The sequence below is a fragment of the Gymnodraco acuticeps genome, unplaced genomic scaffold (assembly GCF_902827175.1).
Source record: "Gymnodraco acuticeps unplaced genomic scaffold, fGymAcu1.1, whole genome shotgun sequence".
NCBI lineage: Eukaryota > Metazoa > Chordata > Actinopteri > Perciformes > Bathydraconidae > Gymnodraco > Gymnodraco acuticeps.
The window spans coordinates 357,795-382,702 of record NW_022992149.1 but is presented as its reverse complement, the minus strand read 5'-3'; the positions used below and the strand labels follow the sequence as shown (position 1 = coordinate 382,702).

The 24,908-nt window shown below is 41.3% G+C and overlaps 1 protein-coding gene across 1 annotated transcript in view; it reads left to right on the top strand.

Annotated features, from left to right (window-relative positions):
- The window catches only part of lrp2a (low density lipoprotein receptor-related protein 2a), a 55,819-nt gene that overhangs the window by 2,239 nt on the left and 28,672 nt on the right, over nt 1–24,908 (top strand). The window contains 33 exon segments of the mRNA XM_034203953.1: nt 5,802–5,909; nt 6,327–6,449; nt 6,684–6,800; nt 7,205–7,315; nt 7,451–7,564; nt 7,687–7,803; nt 8,381–8,524; nt 8,620–8,739; nt 9,149–9,277; nt 9,748–9,917; nt 11,357–11,580; nt 12,186–12,392; nt 12,511–12,713; nt 12,975–13,115; nt 13,281–13,484; nt 14,111–14,303; nt 14,721–14,846; nt 14,999–15,129; nt 15,303–15,440; nt 15,540–15,821; nt 15,962–16,201; nt 16,663–16,782; nt 17,219–17,335; nt 17,507–17,887; nt 18,228–18,242; nt 18,545–18,793; nt 19,376–19,587; nt 20,232–20,416; nt 20,519–20,747; nt 20,897–21,074; nt 22,969–23,097; nt 23,947–24,113; nt 24,694–24,837. Coding sequence (XP_034059844.1) covers nt 5,802–5,909; nt 6,327–6,449; nt 6,684–6,800; nt 7,205–7,315; nt 7,451–7,564; nt 7,687–7,803; nt 8,381–8,524; nt 8,620–8,739; nt 9,149–9,277; nt 9,748–9,917; nt 11,357–11,580; nt 12,186–12,392; nt 12,511–12,713; nt 12,975–13,115; nt 13,281–13,484; nt 14,111–14,303; nt 14,721–14,846; nt 14,999–15,129; nt 15,303–15,440; nt 15,540–15,821; nt 15,962–16,201; nt 16,663–16,782; nt 17,219–17,335; nt 17,507–17,887; nt 18,228–18,242; nt 18,545–18,793; nt 19,376–19,587; nt 20,232–20,416; nt 20,519–20,747; nt 20,897–21,074; nt 22,969–23,097; nt 23,947–24,113; nt 24,694–24,837 — 5,468 coding nt within the window.

Here is a 24,908-nt window from a genome sequence, read left to right as displayed (position 1 = left end):
GCTGAGGATAAACGGTGAGCGGTGACTCACTGTACACAGGAGAAATAAGTTGTCCTGTGGCTGTCTCATCGCATTGTGACAGCTTCATTTATGATTCTTTTCACTCATGCTTTTGTTAGGGCACGTACCAAAAACCATGTTGGGTTTTCCTCAATTTCAACCACACCAAGCCTTTAGTCCACACTCTATTTATTCCTCCCCCTTGCTCCCATGCCACTGCCAAAGCCCCTCGGTTTTTCAATGTTTTGTGTGTAGCAGTGAGAGCCAAAGTCACTTGTTTGGCAATTGACTGCATTCTGCTGCATTGATTTCCATATGAAATAGGCAGCAGCACTCCGCTCTGACAGCATGGATGGGTCCAGCGTTTCATGCTGCCAGCAGCCCCTTTTCTCCACACGCATTCAGTGAGTGCAGGGGCCTGCACCAACACAAGGCGGTATTGATTAAAGCTTTGAAACATCCTTCAGGCGCCCCACATCACAAGAAAGACATGGTAGTGTGGACAGGTGTTTTCTTAATGGGTGGCCATGACAAGGGAGCTTATGTTCAACTTTTGTTTCACCTTATCGCAGGAACTACTGAGTACTTTTTTAGGGTGACACTTCCAGTTATGAGTTTGCATCCCTGCTGGCACCTCTTTTGTGCCATTGTAATTTCACAGTGGGGTTTAAAGGCGTATGGGGGGCTTCATTCTAACGAAAATTCCTCTACTACTCTTCTTTGTTGGGCAATAGTAAGGCTTCCTTGTCTTCCTGCATGGATAGTGGGGTGCTCTCTCCTGCTGTGGGTTTAAGTTGCTAATTAGGAAAGACAAGGCTAAAAAGAAGGAAAAGGAAAACATTCAATTCCACAAAACACCCAAAAAAAGCTCATAATCTGACTCAGGCTAAACACTATTACGAATAGTTTTGCACAGTTCACCTTGGCTCTTACCTTTGTTAATATTAATTGACTTGCAAAATTGTGAGTTGTCAGGATGAAGACATTTGAGGATTAAGGAAAAGTTACAAAGACGTTCTTTACAGAATGTAAGAAGAGCCCTTGCATAAGATAGTGCTGTTGAAAGGTTCAGCTTCAGTGTATCTGTCACCTTTCCCAGAAGTAATACTGTCGGGAAACACAGGCTGCATGTGAAAGCCTCCAGCAGATTGGTTTCTCCTTGGCATACGTGCTTTAAGGTTATCCAGCTTGGTCTATATGGCGACTGAACATCTTGATCTTTTACTATCTTTGTGTTTCATCCATTTGATGAGCAATTTTTTCCAATACCATTTGTTGTTACATCAATGTTCCGTTTAATGACACGATTGTATTTTGTTTTTTTCTAATCCATCTTTCATTGTTATAGGAAAACATTTTTTTGTTGAATAGAGCTCATCTCTTTGCAGTTTTCAAACTGTACACAACACTTGCCCTTACCTCCATGCTATAGATGATGCTGACACCTCTGGGATCACTGCCTTGCAACAAAGGCTCCCTTTGAGCAGATTGTGGCCAATTTTATCATTAGTAAACTGAGCAGGAAAAAAGCTTTGCCTCCTAGGTAGCTGCTGAAGGAGTTAAACATGCAGGTCGTAAAGCAGTTTGGTGTTTTACTGGCTGCTTAATCTGAGACAATCATTCTGATCAGAGAATGCCAGGCTTTAAACGACACAGTGTACTATTCACATTTGGCAGTACTTTACATTTCTAGTCAACACAATATCATATAACAATGTATGTATATTCTTTATGTTTAAGTGAGGTGGAGATATTGAACATAGACTTTTTGAATGAAAATGCTTTAGTTTATTTGTATTAAATGAAAATGCATATATCTGACTTTAATGCATGGCTTTTTGTACCTTGGTAATACAATTAAAACACATTAAAAAGTTAATTAAAAAAGTTAATTTAGGACTTTTATCTGATTCACCAGCACCAACACTAAGTGCAGATATATTCACTTCAGGTCAGAATGACTTGCTTGAAGTGAATATATACTTGTCGTTGTTCGGAGTTGGAATCTCTATGGGTTTTGCACTTATTGTAAATCGTGGGCAGTGGGTGAGGCAGACGGGTGGACAGAGGGAGGGAGTTGAGGTGGATGGAGGTATTTATTTATATCCAGAGGGCATAAGAAATGCCTCTCTGGATATGAAGTGCGTTCCAGGAGAAAACCCAATGCAGAAATACTATAGAGAGGGTAAGGAAGAAGGGCAGATGAAAGACGGGCATGAGGTAGATGGAGGTGGGGTGAGGAAGATGAGGGAGGGGAAGAGAGGTGAAGAGGGGGGATAAAAGGGAGCTACTGTTGTCGTGAACAACTAGCAGTGGCCTGTATTCTCCTTGTCTCTTTTCCTCTCTTGTTTCTTCTCCTTTCTGCTTATCTTTTTCTGCAGCCTTGCCTCTCCTAACTCCTCCTGTTCCTTCTCCTCATCCTCCTCCTTCTTCACTTTGCTATCGCAGCTCTGGTCTTTATTGGCCAGGTTGTCCTCCGTCTCCTTCACTTCGATCATCATCGTGACTTTCATCTCAGAGCAATTTGGTTTGTCAACCAGGCCCTTTGTGGATGTCTCCTCCTGTTTGAATTCTGTCACCACTACTGTCTCCACGCGATGTTGTTTCACAGCCGAGTCCTCAGTGACCTTCTCCTCCAGTTTGAGGACTTCAGACTTCAAGTTGACTTCCTCTGCCAAGCTTTCTTGCTTCTCAGGCAGGACCTTTGTGGGCATTTCCTCCAGATGCGTATTCTTGTTCTCAATCTTCTGGAGTTTCTCCTTCATCAGTTTGGTTAGAGAAGCCCAGCTTTCTTTTTTCTCAGCCATGTCTTTTCTGAACTTCTCTGCCAGTGACTTTTTATCTTCCTCATTCCTTTTATCGCTTGTCCCGATTTTTGACTCTGGACACTGCTTTTTCTCTTGCAGGACCATTTGACTCATTTCTGGTTTCTCAGCCAGGATGTTTAAAGATTCCAACTTCAGTACATTGTATTTTTTTGTGGTCACTGCAAGCTTCTGAAAGAGAAACTCCTTCTCCTTGTTCAGACGCACGATTGCAGCGTCCCTCTGGCGGATCTGATCCTGCCAGCTCTGCTCTTTTCCCACCAATTCGGTATTTTTTCTCTTGTTGGCTTCTGTCAGACCCCTGATTACACCGTCCCTGTGCTGGATCCTGGTATTCAACATATTCTCGTGTTTAGGCCAATTCACCTCCCAGTGCTTGTTTTTCTCTGCCAGGACACGTGTATGCTTGTCCAGAAGTCCATATAGGAACTCCCAGTGTTTAATACCCCCTTCCAATGCAGTATTTCTGCTGCACAGCGTGTTCTGGGCCTCTGTGAGCCTCTGGGCGGCTTGCTCCTTCTCCTGTCTGCAGCTCACCTGCTCACACACTGCTGGGATCATTATTCCAGCCATGGCACAAGTCTGTTTTAGTCTTGAATTGTGCGTAGTTAGAATAATGAAAGTACAACCGTATTTCTTTGTAGAAGACGGTAAATGTTTTGAGTAGTCTGTATGGGACTGTATTGTTCCTATGATGAATGTAGGTTTCCGTAGAAGTAAGTGTATGAAGTAAATCCGTTTGACCTGCAAACATGTTCAGAATGCCAATGGCTTTGATGATGACCTTATCATGACCTCATCGTGACCTCATTGTGACCTCATCGTGACCTCATCGTCACCTCATCAGCAGATGGATGCCAATTTCATCTTCTGATGATGTCATAACCTGGCTCTTGACAAAAAATGGCCATGAAAAAATAGGAAAGTGCACGAGGTAAGCACATTTACATGTAATCAGATCACTCACACTGACAACACTAACTCGGACAGGAAGTTCAGGAAAAGCAAGAATCACGGTTTTGTTTTGAGATGCATTCAAAGTTGCAATCCTTAACCTTTAACATGTCCATATATGTACAAAAACATCTATTCTGCTGTGGCTTAACACCACAACAGTTTTACATTTGGACCGTTTTAGAATGTATTTGTAAAAAAAGACAATCGAATTTCCGACATAAACGGACAAAGTGGAATTTGGGCACAGATCGCTTCTTATAGACATTTTGCATAGCTGTTATTTTGTTGAGTTGTTTCGCGGCAATTGCTCTGATAGGTAGTGGTGCAGTATATATGTCTAGGGCTTTTATTTTGAAAGTAAAATGCAACCCAATGACTAAATAGCATTGTGAAGTGGGGTTTATCAATCTAAATGTCAATGTTGTCATTATTTCATATCATTGACATTAAATACCATCAAGATACATTTTATAATAGTAGGTTAAAGCAAAAGGTTATGTACAGTATTGCCATTCTTAAGTGAATAAATGCATTTTAAATATATTGATAGCAGAATTTATTTATTTTTTAAATGTTGTGGTTCAGAATTTTTTTTACTTTTTGCATTTCCCCAACTCCTGTACAAAACTGTTGAATGAAGCTATACACATGAGGTAATGGCAGCTCAGGTGAAGAGGTTGCCCCTTTGCAACGGGTCCCCTAACCAATATACTCCCAGCAAAACCGGCCTCTGCATTGCTTTTTTAAAAGGCTCTTAAAGGGGACCACCTCAAGACCTGAACTGGTTAAGGAATTATAAAAACATGTAATGGAAAAGTATATCAACATGTTTACCTAAACAAGTGTAAACTACTGGAACATTTATGAATCCTGCGTTGAATGTATTTAGATTAAGAGGTCTGTCACCATCTCCTATATGTAATGTATTTTAAAGATTGATCACTGCCACAACAGTAGTGGGGTCACTGCCTGTGCTCCTGCACTTAAAACTAGTAACTTCAAGTCATTATATTGGAATTGTAGAGCTATTTCTATAGGGTGCTGCAGCATTACATTTGAAAAGAAGCCACAGTATTTTGCAAGTGTAGAAAGCTAGTTGATTAGGACGGAAGCATTTTTCTAAATGCTGGATAAGACAAGACAGAGATAGACGCTCAACCCCAAGCGAGCACCACCAATCACCACCTCGCAGCTCCTCTCACGAAGAATTTGGGTAAAAATGGATGTGGTACCACCCAGTACCACTATTTATTCCAATTACATTTCAGACTGGAAAGGAACAGCACGCACCATGAATCAGGCTGTCAGAGAGACAATCAGAAGTACACATTCCTATTGGACACTGAACTATGCTGCCTGAATCAATCTCTCCTGGAAAACATCAGGAGAAGGTAGAGGGGTGGTACCTTATCTCTACAGATGCTACTCAGTGGAAACATCAAAAGGAATCTTGAAATGAATGCAGACGGAGAAGATTGTGTAACTGTCGGGGGGGATGGCTGGCACGCTTGTCTCCAAGGCTTGTCAAATCTGTTAACAACATGCTTCATCAGTTAAAGGAATCCCCCTTACGTCATGTTTTGATCAAATACAGAGAACTCAGATTTGTATCAATCATGTTATTATTCATCTTCTTTTTAATAATTATTTTTAGGGTTCCATGATGGACAGAATGACACACATTTTAAAAGAAAAAATAAGTTTTGGACTTAATCGAAAAATAATAATGACAAAAGCATTATGAATACTAATAATGTAATGAAATGCACGCTAAAGGGTCTTTGAGCATGTTTTCTCTCAGTGATTGTTTGTTGTTTGTTTTTCATGTATTGTGTTTTGATATTTGTCTATGTTGATGTTACACATGGAGCTGCTGTGATGCAAGTCAAATTTCAGACTTGATCTGACCATAAAAGTATTATCGTATTGTATTATCGTATCGTATCGTAATGACAGTTAAAGCATTAGGAAAGCTTGCAGTCAAGCACTTATTCTTGCCATAATTTGAATTGTGTTCAGGATGCGAGTTGGGGCAGTTCCGCTGTGGCACAGGACGGTGTATACCCGGTGACTGGCACTGTGACGGCACATCCGACTGTGTGGACGACTCTGACGAACACGGCTGCCGTGAGTTGCTCATTATATCACAATGTAGGCTAACATGGCACTTGAGAGGGTAGGGATGTTTAGTCAAAACCCATTCCAACCTGAATCAGAAATACTAAGATCCTTGATTTAAAAACCAGAAGGATTCAGTAAAGGATAGTCTACTCTCACTCACTTTACAAAGTGAATCCACCATATAACATTTTATTTGTGTGAATTCTTAAACTAAAAGGTAACTAGCTTTAGTGCTGTAAAGAATAATCCTACCTGCATAAATTCAGTGAAGCAGAATTATAAAAAGAAAAAGAAAACAAAGTACAAATAACAAAAAATGGTCCTAGAGTACAGTACACGAGCAAAGGCACGTAGTAACTTTCCCCTTTGCTAGATTACAGTCGGGTTTTGTAAATGTGAAATGCTCTGTGTGTATTCCCACAGCTCAGGTAACATGTGACTCGAGTCATTTCGAGTGTTTGAGTGACGGCGAGTGTATCCCTGATGTGTGGGTGTGTGATGATGAGGAGGACTGTGAGGACGGCTCAGATGAGAGGCACAACTGCCGTAAGTACATGTTGCATTATTAGCAATTCTTTGGAGGAGCTTTTTCAAAGTTTTGTGTACATTTTGTACAAGTTGTTATTCCAGTATCTCCAAAAATACCCACTTAATGGTCTGTGAAAGTGTAATACCTGTTCAGATCCTACAGCTACACTATAGGAAATGTTTTAAGTGCAAAAAAGAACTATAATATCAGTTTTTTATGTGCTGCTGAGTCACTCTCCACTCTGTCCTCAGCTGGAAGGACGTGCACCAGTGGTCAGTTCAGCTGTAGTAACGGGGCATGCATCCCAGGAGAATACCGATGTGACCGTCTGGCGGACTGCTCAGATGGATCCGATGAGAGAGACTGCCGTAAGTCTTGGTTTGCCTTTTTTATTTTTTTATCTCCTACTCCTGTGGCATTTTAATCATTTTGTTGAGATTAAGAGGCTTGCTGACTGACAGAACGGGCCACAATATGCTTCTTGTTGTCAGAGGTTGATTGCAGATTCCTTGGTGGATTAGTCAAGCTGAAGTTCAGCTGCTATGCTATTATTGTGCCGACATGGTCAGACTCACAGCACTACACACTGTGGTAATCTCACAATTGCCTAAAGAATGCTGTGGCAACCGCTGTTGTTACGGTGGTGGGGTTACATTTCCATCGATTATCCCTCAAATTCGCCAAGCTTTTCACATTTTCAAAGCTAGGAAGAACACAGTTGTCAAGCTGCCTGCTTGGTAAGTGTCGCCCTGATGATGACTTAATCTTCCAGATTACCCTGAGTGCACACAGCTGAGGTGTGCTAATGGGGCCTGCTACAACCGGACCGGGAGATGTGACCAGATAGTTGACTGCCGGGATGGCTCTGACGAGTCAAATTGCAGTAAGCAAATACGAATTTCATGTGGAAGTCATTGTTTAGAGTTCCAAAAAATGCACCTAAGAAAAGCAATACCATCCATTGCTCAAAATCATCATCAACTATATCTGTTTGTCTTATTCTCTTGTGTTTTCTTAGCACAGCACTGTAATACGGGCCTGTTCCCGTGCCATAACGGGGCGTGTGTTCCTCAACGCTACGTCTGTGACCACGACGATGACTGTGGAGACCGAAGTGATGAGCTAAACTGCAGTATGTAGCTTCTGTCTATGTACCCTCTCTTCTCTTTCAGACTGTCTGTTATGATTCTAATCTTATCGATAGATGTTCCTGAAATGTTTATTGTGTATTGATATTCTCCACTTTACCTGCAGCATATCCTACATGTAAAGGGAACTACTTCACCTGCCCCAGTGGCCGTTGTATCCACCAAGTCTGGGTTTGTGATGGGGAAGACGACTGTGAGGACAATGCAGATGAAAAAGGATGTGGTATGGATTCAACATTTTTGAAACCACTTCATAAAAACCACAAATCTTGTTTGTTTTTTTGCTGTAAAGAGCAGAAACGTTAGGCTTTTGGCTGTTTGTAGAACACTACAGCTTGAGTACTCTGTGAACCTGATTCATCTCCAGTCTCCATGGTTTGTTCCGGATAGCAAGACGCTATGCCTGTGCTCCTTTAAGTGTGTTATTCAAATGCCTCTTTGTGGCACAAGATCACGCAGCCCCCCAAAGGGCTTTAGAATTCCTCCACACGGCTGTGAAGAGTGTGTGTTTTTAGAGGATGGGCTGCAGGAGCTCTGTGAGCCCCCATGTGACCCCCTCAAAGCTCCACTCCCCTGCATCGATTTAAAGTGACAGTCATTTCCCTGAAAATAAAATCCTTGTCACAATTTTCTTATGATCTAGACTAAATTACTGTGGAGGTATGGCTTCCTCACACACTAAATACATTTTCCTTTTCAACAGTGTACAATCAGGAAACCTCTGCTCTACTGTTTTAGGATTGAGTTTTTCCTTTTTGGATGTGTAAGCCTAAACAAGGATCAATTTGTTATGTCTGCAGATAATGTACAGCAGGAGTGTTACCCAGGTGAATGGCCCTGTCCATCGTCTGGCCTGTGCATCCCCATGGATCAGCTGTGTGATGGGACGGCTCACTGTCCAGAGGGAGAGGATGAAACTAACAGCACTGCTGGGCGCAACTGCAGTTAGTACAATCACACCTCTTACACACGTTGTGACGTTTAATATCATGCAAACTGGTCAATCGAAGTATATTCATTCACTGATATGTGTTGTCAGGTATCTGGAGATGTGCCTCTCTGAGCTGTGAGCATCGTTGTCATGCTTCCCCTGATGGAGGAACATGTTCCTGTCCTTCTGGATACATTGTCAACAACAACAATAGTCGCTCATGTATAGGTATGTGTAAATCCTTTATTGACCATATTAACCTAGCCTTGCCCAACAATTTAAATTATTTCATATAATCAAATGGGATTTCTAATACTTTTACATACAAGTCCCCTTTGGCTCAGCAAATGAACATTTTCGGTGCTACTTGAACCGTTTTTGTCGTAAGGATTTTTCCCCGAGACATCACAGGTTTGCAAGATCTAAAAGTGCTCATAAAATCATGTAATTGCTTAGACTCAGCAGCACAATGCTCCAAAAGTTTGCTCTCATATCTGAATTTAAAGTAAATAATAAAGCTTTGTTGATGCACACCTCATTACTGTTGTCTCACAATAATAAAAGATGTAGATGGACTCAAACAAGATACCGGTAGTGTTAAATCCTCATCTACTGTGATTTTTATTTCATGCTGAAGACTTTGACGACTGTTCGATGTGGGGCGTGTGTGACCAGCTGTGTGAGGACCGAGTCGGTTCCCATCGCTGCAGCTGTCGAGAGAGCTACATCCTGGAGCAGCACAGACACTGCAGAGCTGACTCCTCGAGTAAGTGTCATTTCCTCTTTGTTTGAACAGATTCTCTTACAGACAGTATGCTCACATTTTCCATGTGCGAATAATCCATCGAACTGAAGTCAGTTAGCATAGCCATCCTTCCTAGTTTGCCAACCACAGTGGCTGCTTTACTGAGCGTCTGCACTTCTTTCTGGTGCATTGTTGCATACCAAATGTTGTTTTAGGTAGTCCCTTGCCTTTGTGGAACATAGAAAGAGTGTTGACTGAGAGGCTGACCTCTCTGCCTTCAGCCTTTTTGAAAAGAGTGTAATGATAGTGGCAAAGTATTCTACCTTTCCAAGTCTGAGTCAGGGGTCTGAATGAATGTGCTACATTCTGTAGATTTCCACTGATCTTAATTTGATGCTGAAATGCAAATTAGGTTCTGTTTCTAACCTGAACATTTGAAATAACTTCTCCATGCAAGGTTTCTAACTTGTTGCGTTTTATTTCTGCTGCAGCTGGAGTCCCGTTCTTGATATTTTCTAATGGCAGAGACCTTCTAATCGGTGACGTCCATGGCAACAGCATGCGCACTTTGGTTCATTCACAGAACAGAGGAGTTGCAGTGGGAGTGGATTTCCATTATAATCTGCACAGGATCTTCTGGACTGATACCATTCAGAATAAGGTAATCCAATTTCCAAATCCAATGTTATATATTATGAAGCGTTGAACTGCAGTGATTGTCAAAAAGCATTACTTTGATGATATGTTGTGATTCCTTTGTAAAAGTTCACGTGAGTAGACCACTTTCTTGTTTGAGGAAATAATTGAATTAGACTGGAGCTGGCCAGGTTTATCTTGTAAAATATCAGCAATGTTGATACTATAATAATGGGATACCTGCTGGCTCCTTTGCGGCTGGGTCATAATGAAGGGAAGTCGATGTGGAATGGAATCCAAACGACCTAATCTTGAAACCCTTCTGATAGGCTGGTTTGATGTTCACATACCAGGGTGCAATTTTTGTAACTTGATCTTGTTCGTAGTAATCATGCTGTATTTTTTTTCAGTGGCACCGTTTATCTATATGCATTCTTTGTCTATCTAAAAACTCTCTGTATAGACTATGCTTTGGCTCCTGGAAGGTTTTCACTGCAGCCACTGGGCTGAAAGGCTAGGTCGTATCTCTTACTGGGCATGTGTGTATATTAGCCACCTCCATGGCAGAATGTCAGATTAAAGTGGGCAAAGCGCACACAGGGCATGTGAATGACACCGAAAAAAGGCTACACTATCAGGCTATTTCCTCATCTTCAGTTTCTCTTTAAACAGGTCAGTTGAAAAATCCTGCTTTTACGACGTGTGGATCTTGTTTCAAAAGAAGCAGAGCTGCTCAGAGCTGTAACCCCTCTAACCAGCTGCATGGTGCCAAGGCTTCAAGTCTGAGAAACTAGGGCCATGATACTGTAACATAGGTAGAGTGGCAAAATCAGGAACAAAAAACTTTACAGGCTTAACAGAAATTCATCAAGACAGAATCATCAGACAAGCCAAAAAGAATCTCTCTATCTCCCCCTTCTACTTTCTCAAATGTATTTCTCTGTGTTAGCTTCTCATCTATCCTTCTTAGAAGATAAGTTCACATACTTTTAATGAATTATGTTTACTGTTCGTTCATAGTGGTTTCTCCTGTTTATCACACTGGCAACAAACTGATCCCCTTTTAAAGAAGTTAAAGTTGCTGTATGTAAAAATTGCAGCATTGTTAGTGCAACATTCCCTTGTGTCATTACCGTTAGTTTGCAGTAGTGCAGTAAGAAGGCACTGTCCATTAAGCTTTTAAAAGATACCCTCTAGTATTTTTTTTTCTCTGAACAAGAGCTAGGGATTTTGTCTCTTACATCGAAATCGATTTAAGAATGGGTCTCTTTGTGACCAGTATGAACAGGGGGAACAACTACAGTGACCAATTGCACTTGTAATGTACCTACAGGAATGCAAGTATTGTATTTAGATACACTTGGAAAAATGTGAACTTATCTTTTAATATCTTCCCATGATTTCTAGAAGCAGCGACCACCTTAGAGCTAATATCCTGCTAACAATGGCGTCTTTTGTGTACAGGTGTTTTCCGTGGATATGGACGGTTCCAATATGCAGGTGGTTTTAAATGTATCGGTTGACTACCCCGAGAACTTGGCGGTGGATTGGGTGAACAATAAACTGTATGTGGTGGAGTCCAGCGTCAACAGGATTGACATGGTGGACTTTGATGGCAGCAACCGGGTCACACTCATCACTGAAAACCTGGGAAACCCTAGAGGACTGGCGGTGGACCCCACTGTCGGGTAAGCACATCTCCCAGGTTCCATCCATCTATCTGTCAACGCATTCCCGAACCCCACATACAGTATCTGTCGTGCTCCATTGGTGTGGAATAATGGGGGGTGTGTGGGAGATTAGCAGATTGCCCTGGGTGGATTAGTGAGAAGCAATGTAAGTGATGACCCTCATTGTAATCCAATAGTATGGTTTAAGGGGGAGGGGAGCCAGGTGGCTACGGATAAATTGCTTAAGATAATGTACAGCTCTGCGGTGGGATGCACAGCCACCCACCTGGGGGAAATAATGGGGCAATGTGAATGCCACACTTTATTAACAAGAAGAAAGTATTTTTTCCCCAAAAGATATATGACATTCTACATTAGCACTCATCTTATTCTATTTGATTTACATTTCGTTAACATCTTCTGCATGACTTGCACATAAATCCTGCAACATTCTCTCGCACTATATGTTATTTCTACTCGCACTATTTTCATAGTTTTTTTATTCTGTTGATGTTGCATTGTTGGAGGAGCCTGTGATTTGAGTCTTTCACTGTAGCTGTGCATATGACAACAAATTCCTTTGAACTTTGAATTAGTTTTTACTTTATCTTTGTCTTTTACAGGTATATGTTCTTCTCAGATTGGGAGGCAGTGAATGGACAACCAGGGCTGGAGCGGGCCTTCATGGATGGCACCAACCGTTATGGGATTATTAGAACCAAACTGGGTTGGCCAGCTGGCATAACACTGGACATCGAAGAAAAGCGCGTCTACTGGGTTGACAGTCGCTATGACTATATTGAAACGGCAACATATGATGGCCTTCATCGGTAAATATGTTTACAACAAAAACATTAAAGCAAATCTCCAAGACTTCTTTGGGGTAAAAAAGTCAAAAGGTCCATGCTTTTATATTCAAATAAATCAATGTTCTCCTTTTTGTTATAGAAAAACGGTGGTACATGGAGGTGCTGTGATCCCACACCCATTTGGCATCAGTCTGTTTGAACACAGTGTTTATTTCACGGACTGGACCAAGATGGCCGTGATGACAGCCAACAAGTTCTCTGACAGCAGTACCCAAGTTGTTTTCAATACATCTCAGACTCCACACGGAGTAGCAGTCATACATCAGCTGAAACAGCCATATGGTAAGTGCCTCAATAAAATAGCTTGGTATTTTTCAGAATATAGATGTTCAAAGCTTTAACGTAAATATATGGAAGCTTCAAATTAGCCAAGTTTGTTTGTATGCCTCTTCCTGCAATGTATATTAGTATTAATTGCTATATGCTAGTGCTACTGCTAGTATTACTTCATAAATAGCTATATTTAAAGAAAATCAATATATGTGACACATTTCATATAACTTTTCCAGTTATTAAATGTAAGTTCTTGTATTTTTTCTCCAGTTTCTAACCCTTGTAGTGTAGACAGAGGTGGATGTGAGCAGATCTGTGTTCTGAGTCACAGGAGTGACAATGGAGGCCTTGGTTACCGCTGCAAATGTCGCATGGGCTACGACATACATGCTGATGGCAAGCGGTGTTATCGTAAGAAAATAATATATATACATTTCTTATTACTTAGGGGAAAATGATAGTTAACACCCTAAATATGTAATAAATGTAGCTGTGTCTCATTTAACCCTTTATTTTCTGTTTAAATGTTTTTTTTAAGGCTGAATTTCTTTTTTGTTTCTGATCTCCTATCTCCAGCTGTGAGGCAGTTTCTGTTGTTCTCCAGCCAGCTGGCCGTGCGAGGGATCCCCTTTAACCTCTCTTCTCAGGAGGATATCATCCTGCCCGTCACTGGATCCCCGTCGTACTTTGTCGGGGTGGATTTTAGTGCAGAAGACGATTCCATCTTCTTCTCAGACACAGCCAAAGACATAATCTATAAACAAAAAGTGGATGGGACTGGTGAGCATCTTGTTGTCCTCTCTGGCTGAATTGTTCAGAATAACCTGCCCTCATTCACAGCATAACAATTGCATTAAGTCAAAAGGAAATACATTGTGTTGTTTAAAAAGCTATAAGCAGCAAAATATGTTTCCAGTGTTTTCCCTGTGCTTACATCCTTGGATAATTTCCTTCCTTTCAGAGAGCTCTACCATGTGATTGAGCCAGGCTTATACAGGGAGTTAAGGGAGTGCCTGATGGGGCCGACTGGTACTATGGGGGAGGGAGTGGATAGGAGTATGGACAGTGGAAAAAGGATCATATAATAAACTTACATCTCAAACTAATGTCCTGAAAAAAACCAGGACAGGCTAATCTAGATTGTTTCACCAAGCAGTTTTAATATTTAATTTCAAATCTATCACCAAGGCTGTAGAAAGTAGTTACTGGTGTAGACGAGCAGTCACATCACACACTTGGAAAAAAGATTCACCGCTGCTCTGATCAGGGATGTTGTTTTTGGAGCTGCTCTAGTTTTTTCTGTCCCATCCACATGGAGAAAATGCAAGCTGACAGCCTATTTATTTAAATGTGTTCCTCTTTCATCTCTGTGTTAAACGGTGCTCTGACTGCTTTGATCTGCACAGGCAGGGAGGTACTGGCAGCCAACAGAGTGGATGGCGTGGAGGACCTGGCTTACGACTGGATTTCAAAGAACCTCTACTGGACTGACCCGCAATACAGGAGCATATCTGTCATGAAGATAGCTGATAAGTCCAGGAGAACCATCATACGAAACCTCAACAACCCTCGGGCTATCGTGGTGCATCCTCTCATTGGGTAAATCAATAGACTAGATAATACATTGTACTTTTGTGGCTGTAGTTACTTGAAGCTAATATTTGTATTTTGCTTCTATCCAGAGATGGTTATAATACAGGTTTGAATATAAAAACTATAAAAAAAACGTAAAATTATTGAAATTAAACAACTGATTTATTTAGAACAATTAGTTATTTATATTGCCTTAAGGTCATAAGGCCTTTGTGTCTAACAGGATAGATTAGTTTAGTGTGAAGGGGAGTATTGTAGTTAACACTAAGAACTTGGCTTAAACAGAAAAGCTCTAATGTGGAAGTATCCAAAATAACATCAACCTAAATAGGAGTTTTTGTCAGCAAGGCACAGAAGATGTTTCCAATTATTTTGTTTTTGAATAAAATATTAAATTGATGCTTGTTTTTTTTACTTCAACAGTTATATTTTTTGGACTGACTGGTACCGGCCAGCGAAAATCATGAGGGCTTGGGCTGACGGGTCACATGCCTTGTCTATTGTCAACACAACTCTTGGCTGGCCAAATGGCCTGGCTATTGACTGGAGGTGAGTTATTATTGCCACATGTCTCAAAAACACTCCAAGAAAACACTTTTCAACTCATTACATATTGTGTAGTATTGCTCATACATTATGTGGTGCCTGAAAACATGTATGGCTTATTTCCAACTCTTGCTCTTGCTTTTATTTCCACCCAGCTCAATGCGTCTGTACTGGGTGGATGCTTTCTTTGACAAAATTGAGCACAGCAACTTTGACGGACGGAACAGGATTTCTTTGGATCGCATAACCCAGATCTCCCATCCGTTTGGCCTCACTATTTTTGAAGGTAAAAAGTTCTGGAAAAATCTTTTAATTTATTTAAAATAAAGAGGGATTTTATTTCCCTCGCATCGACTTGAACTGTGGTTCTTGCTTTAATGATGTTCATGTCAAAAGAGCAATAAGTGTTCCAAGGAAGTGATGAAAGATAAGCTCACTGAGGGTTTTTTCTACTTGAAGGCTATGCATATTTCACTGACTGGCGCCTGGGTGGCATTGTACGTGTGCGCAAGACCGATGGTGGGGAGATGGTCATAATCAGACGAGGAATCAGCCACATCATGCATGTCAAGTCTTTCAGCTCCAACTCTCAGATTGGTCAGTAGCTTTCCTCACTTCTCTACACCATTCATGTGTAGCTGAGGCTCACTCCTCTCAGTCATATTCCCGATAATGACTTTCCACTCATCCTCTCAGGTTCCAATCTCTGCAACAGGCAGACAAATCCTAACGGAGACTGCAGCCACTTCTGCTTCCCGGCCCCAGACTCTCAGAGGGTGTGTGGCTGTCCGTATGGCATGAAGCTTTTGCCCAACCAGCAGACATGTGTGGAAGACCCTTCCAGTGAGCCCCCCACGCTGCAGTGTGGAGCCAACTCCTTCTCCTGTGGCAACGGCAAATGCGTACCAAATAGCTACAGATGCGATGGTGTTGATGACTGCCATGACAACAGTGACGAACTAAACTGTGGAATTAACAGTAATGCTTTTCTTGTAAATGTAGTCTATTATATTAGCCTGACCTGAATGCAGTAAAAACCTGTTTATGCTCCTGTGTTTTTACTGACTTTTTGTTGAATATTATTAGAATTGATTTAATATAATAATCTCTTTTTGCAGACACCACTTGCTCCCCGTCTGCATTCACATGTGCCAATAAGCACTGCGTGCCTACGAGATGGCGCTGTGATGGGCACAATGACTGCTCTGATAACAGCGATGAGGTAAACTGCCCTACGCAGGTGCCCGGAACATGTCCTGCTAATCAGTTTACCTGTACCAACCACCGCTGCATCCCACATACCTGGAGGTGTGACACTGATAATGACTGTGGGGACAGCTCGGATGAAGCAGACTGCCGTGAGTATCCCTGTTGAGGCTAGACACAATGTGCATATATTGATTGCCACGCCTAAATCAAGTCCCTTAAAATGTAGGTTAAGTGTTTTTGCACATACTGTACAGTATGTACTGTATGTATGAAAAAAAAGTTAAAATGTAAGAAAATTAAAAGATCAGGAAAGATTAGAAGCCAAAAACAGCTTTTGAAATATACTTAAAAGGAAAAAGGATAAGAAGATAAATAGTCAAAAATCTCATAATTCATCAAAGTTTTAAGACAAAGCAGTTACAGAAATGCACCTAGAATTTACTTACAAGTTGAGATGCATTGAACGATTAGAAGTATAAAGTTGCATAAATTATAAATACTTAAGTAACGTACAAGCCCCTTAAATTGTACCTATTTTGCACGAGAGTACATTTACTCAATGTTATTTTCCACCACTGCTCATATGGTGTTTAACACTTTTTGTTGTCAGATCTGGCAAGCACGTGCCATCCGGGGCAGTTTCAGTGTCCGGACCACCGCTGCATAGACCCCAGCTACGTCTGTGACGGGGACAGGGACTGTGTGGATGGGGCGGATGAGCAGGGATGCAGTGAGTATCTTTCTGAATTACAGTTTTATCTTAACATACTTAAAGTCACATGATAGACTCACCTGGTGCTTACTTTCAAAAACATCAAAAACGTTTGTATATTTTATTAAGTTCTATTTAATAACTTTAAACTGTTTAGTTTTTTCAGGTCTCATAACCATGTAGACTCTCTTCCCACCAATATTAAGATGTGTTTAAGCTCTGCATCTGACGTTGAGTCATACATTTTCGAAGAAAGAAAAGTATTAATGAATCTGTTCATTCATTCATTCATTCAGAAAAACCTGTTTGTGCTAACCAAACAGGTTCAAGAAGTTGTAGAGGTCAATTGAATGCTCTGTACAATTCCTCAAGCCTCTTAGTATATTGATCCCATTACTTGTGTTGCACAAACAGTCAATCTCAGGTTTAACATTCCCAACTGGATTTTTTTCAGTCTACAACTGCACTGGGAACGAGTTCAAGTGTTCCACTGGCCACCAATGTGTCAACTCCTACTACCGGTGTGATGGGGTCTTTGACTGCAGCGACCGCTCAGACGAGCAAGGCTGTCGTAAGTATTTAAATCGGGCTATAGGTCATAGGTCGTGTTACTAAAGCATTTCTCAGTCATGCATAATTATGAATAAGAATGATAATTTAACAAGTTATTTATTTTAAGTTAATTTCATTACTTTTAGGCTTTGCTAACAAGTTGTTTGTGGTGTTTTCTCATGTGTTTCAGCTACTAGGCCCCCAGGGATGTGCCACCATGAGAGGGAGTTCCAGTGTCAGTCAGACGGGAGCTGTGTGCCGTCTACCTGGGAGTGTGACGGTCATCCAGACTGTGAGGACGGCAGCGACGAGCACCAGGCCTGCCCCCCCCGCACCTGCCCCTCCTCACTGTTCCGCTGTGACAACGGCAACTGTGTGTTACGCAGCTGGATCTGTGATGGGGACAACGACTGCAGGGACCTGAGTGATGAAAAAGACTGTCCCACGCCGCCCTTCCGCTGTCCGAGCTGGCAGTGGCAGTGCCCCGGCCATAGTGTGTGCATCAACCTCACCACAGTGTGTGACAACACCCCCGACTGCCCCAACGGTGCTGACGAGTCTCCTCTCTGCAGTAAGTCTGATCTCTGCTCTCTTTGTCAGCCTACATTTTTTTTCTCATCTTTCAAAAGTACTTGATTGTTTAATTACATTTCTATGTTTGCTGGCCTTCTCAAATGTAATACAGATTTCACATGACATGACAAACAGGATCAAACGCTCCGTTGATTTTTATTTAATTTGACATTCCTCTTGTATTCTGTAACACAGCGCCACATTTCACAGGCATTTTGTGTTAAATGTTATTCGTTTGTCTTTCGATTGTTATGTTCAAATCATGCATGTGTGTGATCTGACCTGTATTAACCTGATGATCTGTGATCTTCCTTTCTTGCCTTTCTCACCACTTTCAGATGAGCCCTTGCCAGGTAGGAACAAACTCTCAATCACTGGTAGAAATACTTGACATAGCTTTGATTTTCACCTTTTTTAAATGTTGATCTTTTTGAAAAACATAATCAAAGTGTGGGTTATATGTGCAAATAGTTCTGGCTTAAAGTAGCATTTTAAAGACAATTACAGAAGTAGTTAGAGCTTTGCGGTTCATAAATGATCATTGAGACATTGAGAATTTGTTAGATCTTGAATTTCTGTTAAATATGTGATCTTTCACAAGGTTTGATTTTCCTTTTTTGGATTGTAAATTTTGATTTCCATGCTTTTAAACCAGATCAGGAGAGCTGTTCTGACAACAACGCTGGCTGCACCCACGGTTGTATCCAAGGGCCTTTTGGGGCCCAGTGCACATGCCCCGTTGGTTACCAGCTAAGCAATGACTCCAAAACCTGTGAGGATATGGATGAGTGTAACCCCCCTGGACTCTGCAGCCAGCACTGCTTTAATGAGAGAGGCTCTTTCCGCTGCCACTGCCAGGATGGATACATGCTGGAAGCAGACCAGCGTACCTGCAAGGCCTCAGGTGAGGAGGGATATGGCTTCAGACTTCTTTTCAGGGACCAAATTACTCCCGTGGTACCTGTAAATAACAACCTATAATTGCATAATATAGTAAAATAGGAAATTGGCAAATGATCAGACCGACAGCTACACGGTTGTCAACATGATGCCTGTAGAGCACATATCTCGTGCAGGAATGGGCCGTTATTAAGGGGGAGCTTGGCCACCGGACTAGGGGACTGACACACCGTCTTTCTTCTCCCATGTCTCTCGTTGCTGCTCTGATTTCTTTAGATAACACAAATAACATATGTGTCACTCACTGGCCATCACTGGTGTAATTAGCGCCAACAAAGGGCTGTTTATGGGGGAGCGTGCCTGACATGAGCTCCTCTTCCACACAGATAACCTGCTGAAAGGCTTTGCAATACAATAGTTCATTATTTGGACAAAAGTGCATTCCCAGAGGATTGCCATTTGAGTAGGGTCTACTTAATAGTCCTGTTGTATGCTTGTGGTAGACATGAAAACGCTGATAAGTGCACTAATTAGCATGAGAATGGACATGAAAAATAGGTAACAGAGATTTGACGTCTGTTTGCAGATTCTCGGCAGGCGTTCCTGCTAGTTGCCAGTCGAAATCAGATTGTGCAAGATGACATAACCGCTCAGCCCAATGTGGTCCGATCACTGGTCCGAGATGGGCGCAACATCGTGGCCCTAGACTTTGACTCAGCCACTGACCGTGTGTACTGGTCGGACACCAGCCAGGACAGAATCTGGAGTGCTAACAAGAACGGCAGTGACAGAACTGTGGTGAGTGGGTTATTACCAGAAACACTTGTTGCCTATAATCCATTAGACAAGTACTTAAATTGTAATGCATTAAAATCTGATTATAACACTTCATAATCATGGTTATAAAACTCGTAAATCGTTTATAATACTTTAAACAGTAACAATAATCATAACACATTACAAAGCATTTTATAATAACCTAAAGTTCAAGTATCACAATAGTTCGTAATTGCTGATCATTCACTTGTATTTCACTTTTTTATTTTATTAAAACAAAATGTATAGCGACTTATAATAAGCTTATACTAGGCAGTTAATGCTTATAATGGACTTAATAACAATTGCGATTATAACACACTATGACCCTTTAAGTCAGTCATTATGATGACCTTATATGTCATTATAAAATGCTTTATATTGTTTAAGATTATTGTGGAAAAGCATTATGAATATTGATGAATGAATATAACTACAATTAAACAGTGGTGTAAGCAGATTACAACACAATATAAGTAAGTTTATATTGTACTTTAGACAAAAGTGTCAAAGAAAGTCACCTACAACATAATACATATCATTCTGTATTTATTCATAGCTTAATACTTAGTGTAATTGTCCTAATAACTGAACATATTGAGTAACATTGAGTCTCTTGGTCACAGGTATTTGACAGTGGAGTGACAGTAACAGAGAGCCTTGCTGTGGACTGGGTGGGCAGGAACCTGTACTGGACTGACTTCGTCTTGGAGACTGTTGAAGTGTCTAAACTGGATGGCACCCACCGCACTGTATTAGTCAGTGAAAATGTCACCAACCCTCGAGCTCTGGTGGTGGACCCGCGGGACAGGTCAGTGAAATACTAAGAAACATGTTTGTCTTAAAACTATGAATTCATTCTCCTTTTCATTATCAAAGGAGTTGGTGTTAAACGCGATCATTTGTTTTGCAGCTCTCATCTGATGTTCTGGACAGACTGGGGGAGAAACCCCCGCATTGAGAGGGCCAGCATGGACGGCAAATTAAGGACTGTTATCGTCAGCACCAAGCTGTACTGGCCCAACGGTCTAACCATAGACTATCCAAACAATCTGTTGTACTTTGCAGATGCCTACTTGGATTTCATTGATTACTGCGATTTTAATGGCAACAATAGAAAACAAGTGCTGGCCAGTGACCTGGTGAGTGTTTGAGAAGAAAAACAAATTGTCTGAATTATCTGTAGAGATGTGATTTACATTGATTATATACAATTGAAGAGCACTTTCCATTTTCTTTTGAATAGCATGTGTAAGACCCTTTTTTTTCTTTTGCTACTCTCTGTGAAAAGGTTCTGCAACATCCCCACGCAATTACCATTTTTGAGGATTTTGTGTATTGGACCGACAGATACATCAACCGTGTGATGCGAGCTCATAAGTGGCACGGGGAGAACCAGACAGTGATGCTTTTCAACCTCCCTCAGCCCATGGGTCTGGTGACAGTGCACCCAGCCAGGCAGCCGGCAGGTATGGCATGTGTTCTATCTACATCAACATGTGGCATCAGCATTACAGCTTATGTTTACCATTGTGTTGGTGACTAGGGTTGGGAACCGAAACTCGGTTCCAGATGAGAACCGATAAGAAAATGCCGGGTACCGGGTACCCATACAAAATACACAATTTCGGTTCTGCTTAACGGTTCCTAAACGCGGTAGACCCTGTATTCCAGCGGGTCCGTCTGCACCGCGGTGCTGCGGTGACCCGGTGGAATACAGGGCGGACCTGGAGAATCACAGAACGGCCGGTCGTCAGCGGGCCGTTGACGGCCGGCTCGGTACGCTGACGGCCGGCACCGCCCTTCATTTGTTTAAACGGCATCATATAAATCGCGCTGACAGGCGACAGAGGTCCACAGTTGCCCCGCAGCGATGCTCCCCCGCCCTCCCGTAGACATTTCACGAGCTCAGTCACTTCATAACACCAAAGATAGGTCGCGGTAAACACTCTGAAGTGAGGCTCCACTACACTAAAAAAGAAAAATGAAAAGGCAAAGTGTAATGCCTGTTAATAGCTTGCCACAGGCATAGCTCAGTTAAAATAAAGCACAGCTATTGTGCAATACATTTGTATTGCATGTATATTTTTTAGTAACAATTTCAGTTAAAGCTTTTAAGAATAAATATATTGTTGTTATCTAAACGTTTGACCTCTTTATTTTACAATTTTGGAATCGAAACGGGGAATCGATAAGAACCGGAATCGATAAGCAGAACCGGAATCGAAATCGGAATCGATAAATTTCAAACGATACCCATCCCTATTGGTGACCTGAATTGGTTTGGTCGTTATCTTGCTTTATTGGGATAATGAGGTCAATATGAAGCATGTCCATTGTTATTGTAAAAATATTTTAAAAGACAGTTCACACCAGATTCAAACATACATTTTTGTCTTCTTACCTATCGTGCTGTTTTTTTTTATCTGGATGGTTTTGGTGTGAGTTGGAGAATGTTAAATATATTGGTCATAAAGATGACTGCCTTTTCTATATAATGGAACTAAATGGTGCTTTGATTGATGTGCACATCGTGAGCTGCCCCGTTGAGGCAGTTCACAGAGCAGATGAAAAGAAACAGAAAGACAAAAGCACAATAAAAAGTATATTTAGGTGTTTTTTTTGTAAATAACCGACGGTGTCAAGAGGTAGTAAAGTCCCCTGGTTTGTCCCCTATACTCTAACGCCATTTGGTGTGATCACCATAGCCATATGACGCCGGACTCGGAGGGCTTTCCTTTGCTTTCAGCTGTCAGATTGTAAACAAAGTCACATGACTGGAGGCAGATGAAAGCGCTGACAAGTTGTGTTTTTATTGCAGTGAGACGCTACAATACTAAATGTGGGCTTATCATGTTGATTCGGCCAGAATAGAAAACAAAAAAAACTCTCGCTCTCTCCAGAGGGGCAGGTCAGACAAAAATGTCAAACGGGCTGTTGCCCGGGCAACATTAGCCCGTACCTGTGCACGTCACTGCTCGGGTGACGTTAGCTTGCTTAGAGGTGCTACTGTAGGTGAGCTATCAATTTAGTTTAGCCTTCTTATGCGCAGTGATTCGATTTCAGTGTAGTTTTGAAGAAAGTAAATCATTCCTACATGAAACTGCTCACAACAAGGTCTGTCACTATCCAATTGACATGTTGTTCTATTATAATTGAGAGAAGGCAGATATTTATACAGCCGAGAATATCCCACACAACTCGCACCAAATCAGTTTAGATTCATAAAAAGCAGCACAGGTAAAAGGAAAAATACTTTGACTTTAAGGGTGAACTGTCTCTTTAAGAATAAGGTTAGAGAACCTGTGAAGATTACTCGGTTAACTTTGTGCATGTATGTATGTGTTTTTTGACAATTCTCAGGTGAAAATCACTGCTTGAGGAGTCCCTGTTCTCATATCTGCTTGCTTTCTGCTGTGGGACCGAGCTATTACTCGTGTGCCTGCCCCTCAGGCTGGACACTGGCAGCAGACCAAATCACCTGCACCAGAGGTATGCATCCTGCCAAGGAGAGGAAAACACTCATCACTCAGTTTGATGAAAAAGGAAGTTGGGTCAGATGCAGTTGATAAGTTGATGTATTCACAAGGTATTCATTTTAGTTGTGGTTGAACCTATTGTTGGAGATGGTGGTTATTGCATGATTTATTTGCAGTCATCTCATTATTGGTAAGAGGATAAATCTTAAAAAACACTATCATAGATCGATCCAGGTCCTTGTCAAGACTCTTCCATTTAGATTATCTTGTAACCTGCTATTCCAGTCATAAATATAATCAGATAGATTCATATAAGCATGTCTTTCAAGGTCTTAGGGAGACAAGGGACCTTTAATCCAAAGTCCAAGGAGTCCCCCTTGGGTCAACAGCTTAACTCATCTCAGGTTTCAGCTCATTCAAGCCAAGCAGAACACAGTCTCCCCCTGAGGCCGACGATTATCCAAGAATGAAAATGCCCCACAACCATTCATCGATTCTAATCTCTGATGACAAAGCAAATCAGATGTTGAAACAACTTTCACCAGTCAATCCTCTTAATAGATAAAGGCCTTTTAGCTTCCTATTTTGCACCAGGTATAAAATACACTGAAAGAAACTTAAGTTTAGGATTACCCTTTAATCCATTTCCAGGAAACACGATCTATTAGCTCTGTTTTAGAATTTGTAAGGGATCTTTTAAAGAACTGAGTAATTTACATACAATTCTAGTTTAGGGTAGGATTATTATTTTTCACAGTCGCATTGACGTAGCTTTTGTTTGTTGTGTTAATTTAGGAGGAAAGGGTTTTGAATTGTAACCGTAAGTACTGTTTATTCATTGGTTTTGGCTTTTTACTTGTAGTTGAAGATCCTTTCCTGGTGGTTGTGCGAGACAGCATCATCTATGGCATTTCCCTGGACCCAGATGACAAGACAAATGATGCTATGGTCCCTATCGCTGGGCTTCATAATGGATACGATGTTGACTTTGATGACAATGAAGAGACCATCTTCTGGGTGGAGCACCCGGTAAGTTACTGCCATGTGATGTCGAATTTAGAACAATGTAATGTCCTCCAAATACAACTTTGAGTTTAGGATTAAATAAATTATATGTAACATTTCCCTAATAAAATATCTCAAAACAACTAAATCTATGTAATATATGTTGTTGAGTTGTGTATTTATATCATACAAGTCGTTTCTAATTACTTTCAAATCTAGAGAAAGCCGTCAAGGTTCCTTTTCAGTGAAGTGATCTCTAATAGCGACGTATCCAGATGCAAATGCATAGGAGTTGTGGTTTTGCTACAAAAAGCTGTAAAAAATATACTTGTTGTCCAGTTAAGCCACATGTTAACGATACATACATTGTTAAGACCTTTGTAATTTTAAACTATACATTCTAGCCGGATTAAGTGTTTTAGTGATTGGACATCTGGATCTTTAGTCGTCAGAAAAACAACCCTAGAAAACGTTTTGGACGAACAGCATTAGAGAAACATTTATTCTTTCTTCTGTGAAACTGCTTTATTCAGTGTATTCACTTAATACATCTATATACAGTATAGCTGTTTCTGAGAATCTTCTGTCTTCCTTTGTCCCCCAGGGTGAGATCCACAGGGTGAAGTCAGATGGTACCAACAGGACAGAGTTCGCCCCTGCAGCCATCCTCGGCTCCCCTGTTGGCCTGGCCTTGGACTGGATAACAGAGAACCTGTACTACACCAACCCAGCTACACAGTCTATTGAGGTAATCAAGAAATACTTTGTCCTGTGGTTGTTGCCTTCCAATTATTACTGACTTTAACTCTAACCAAAATA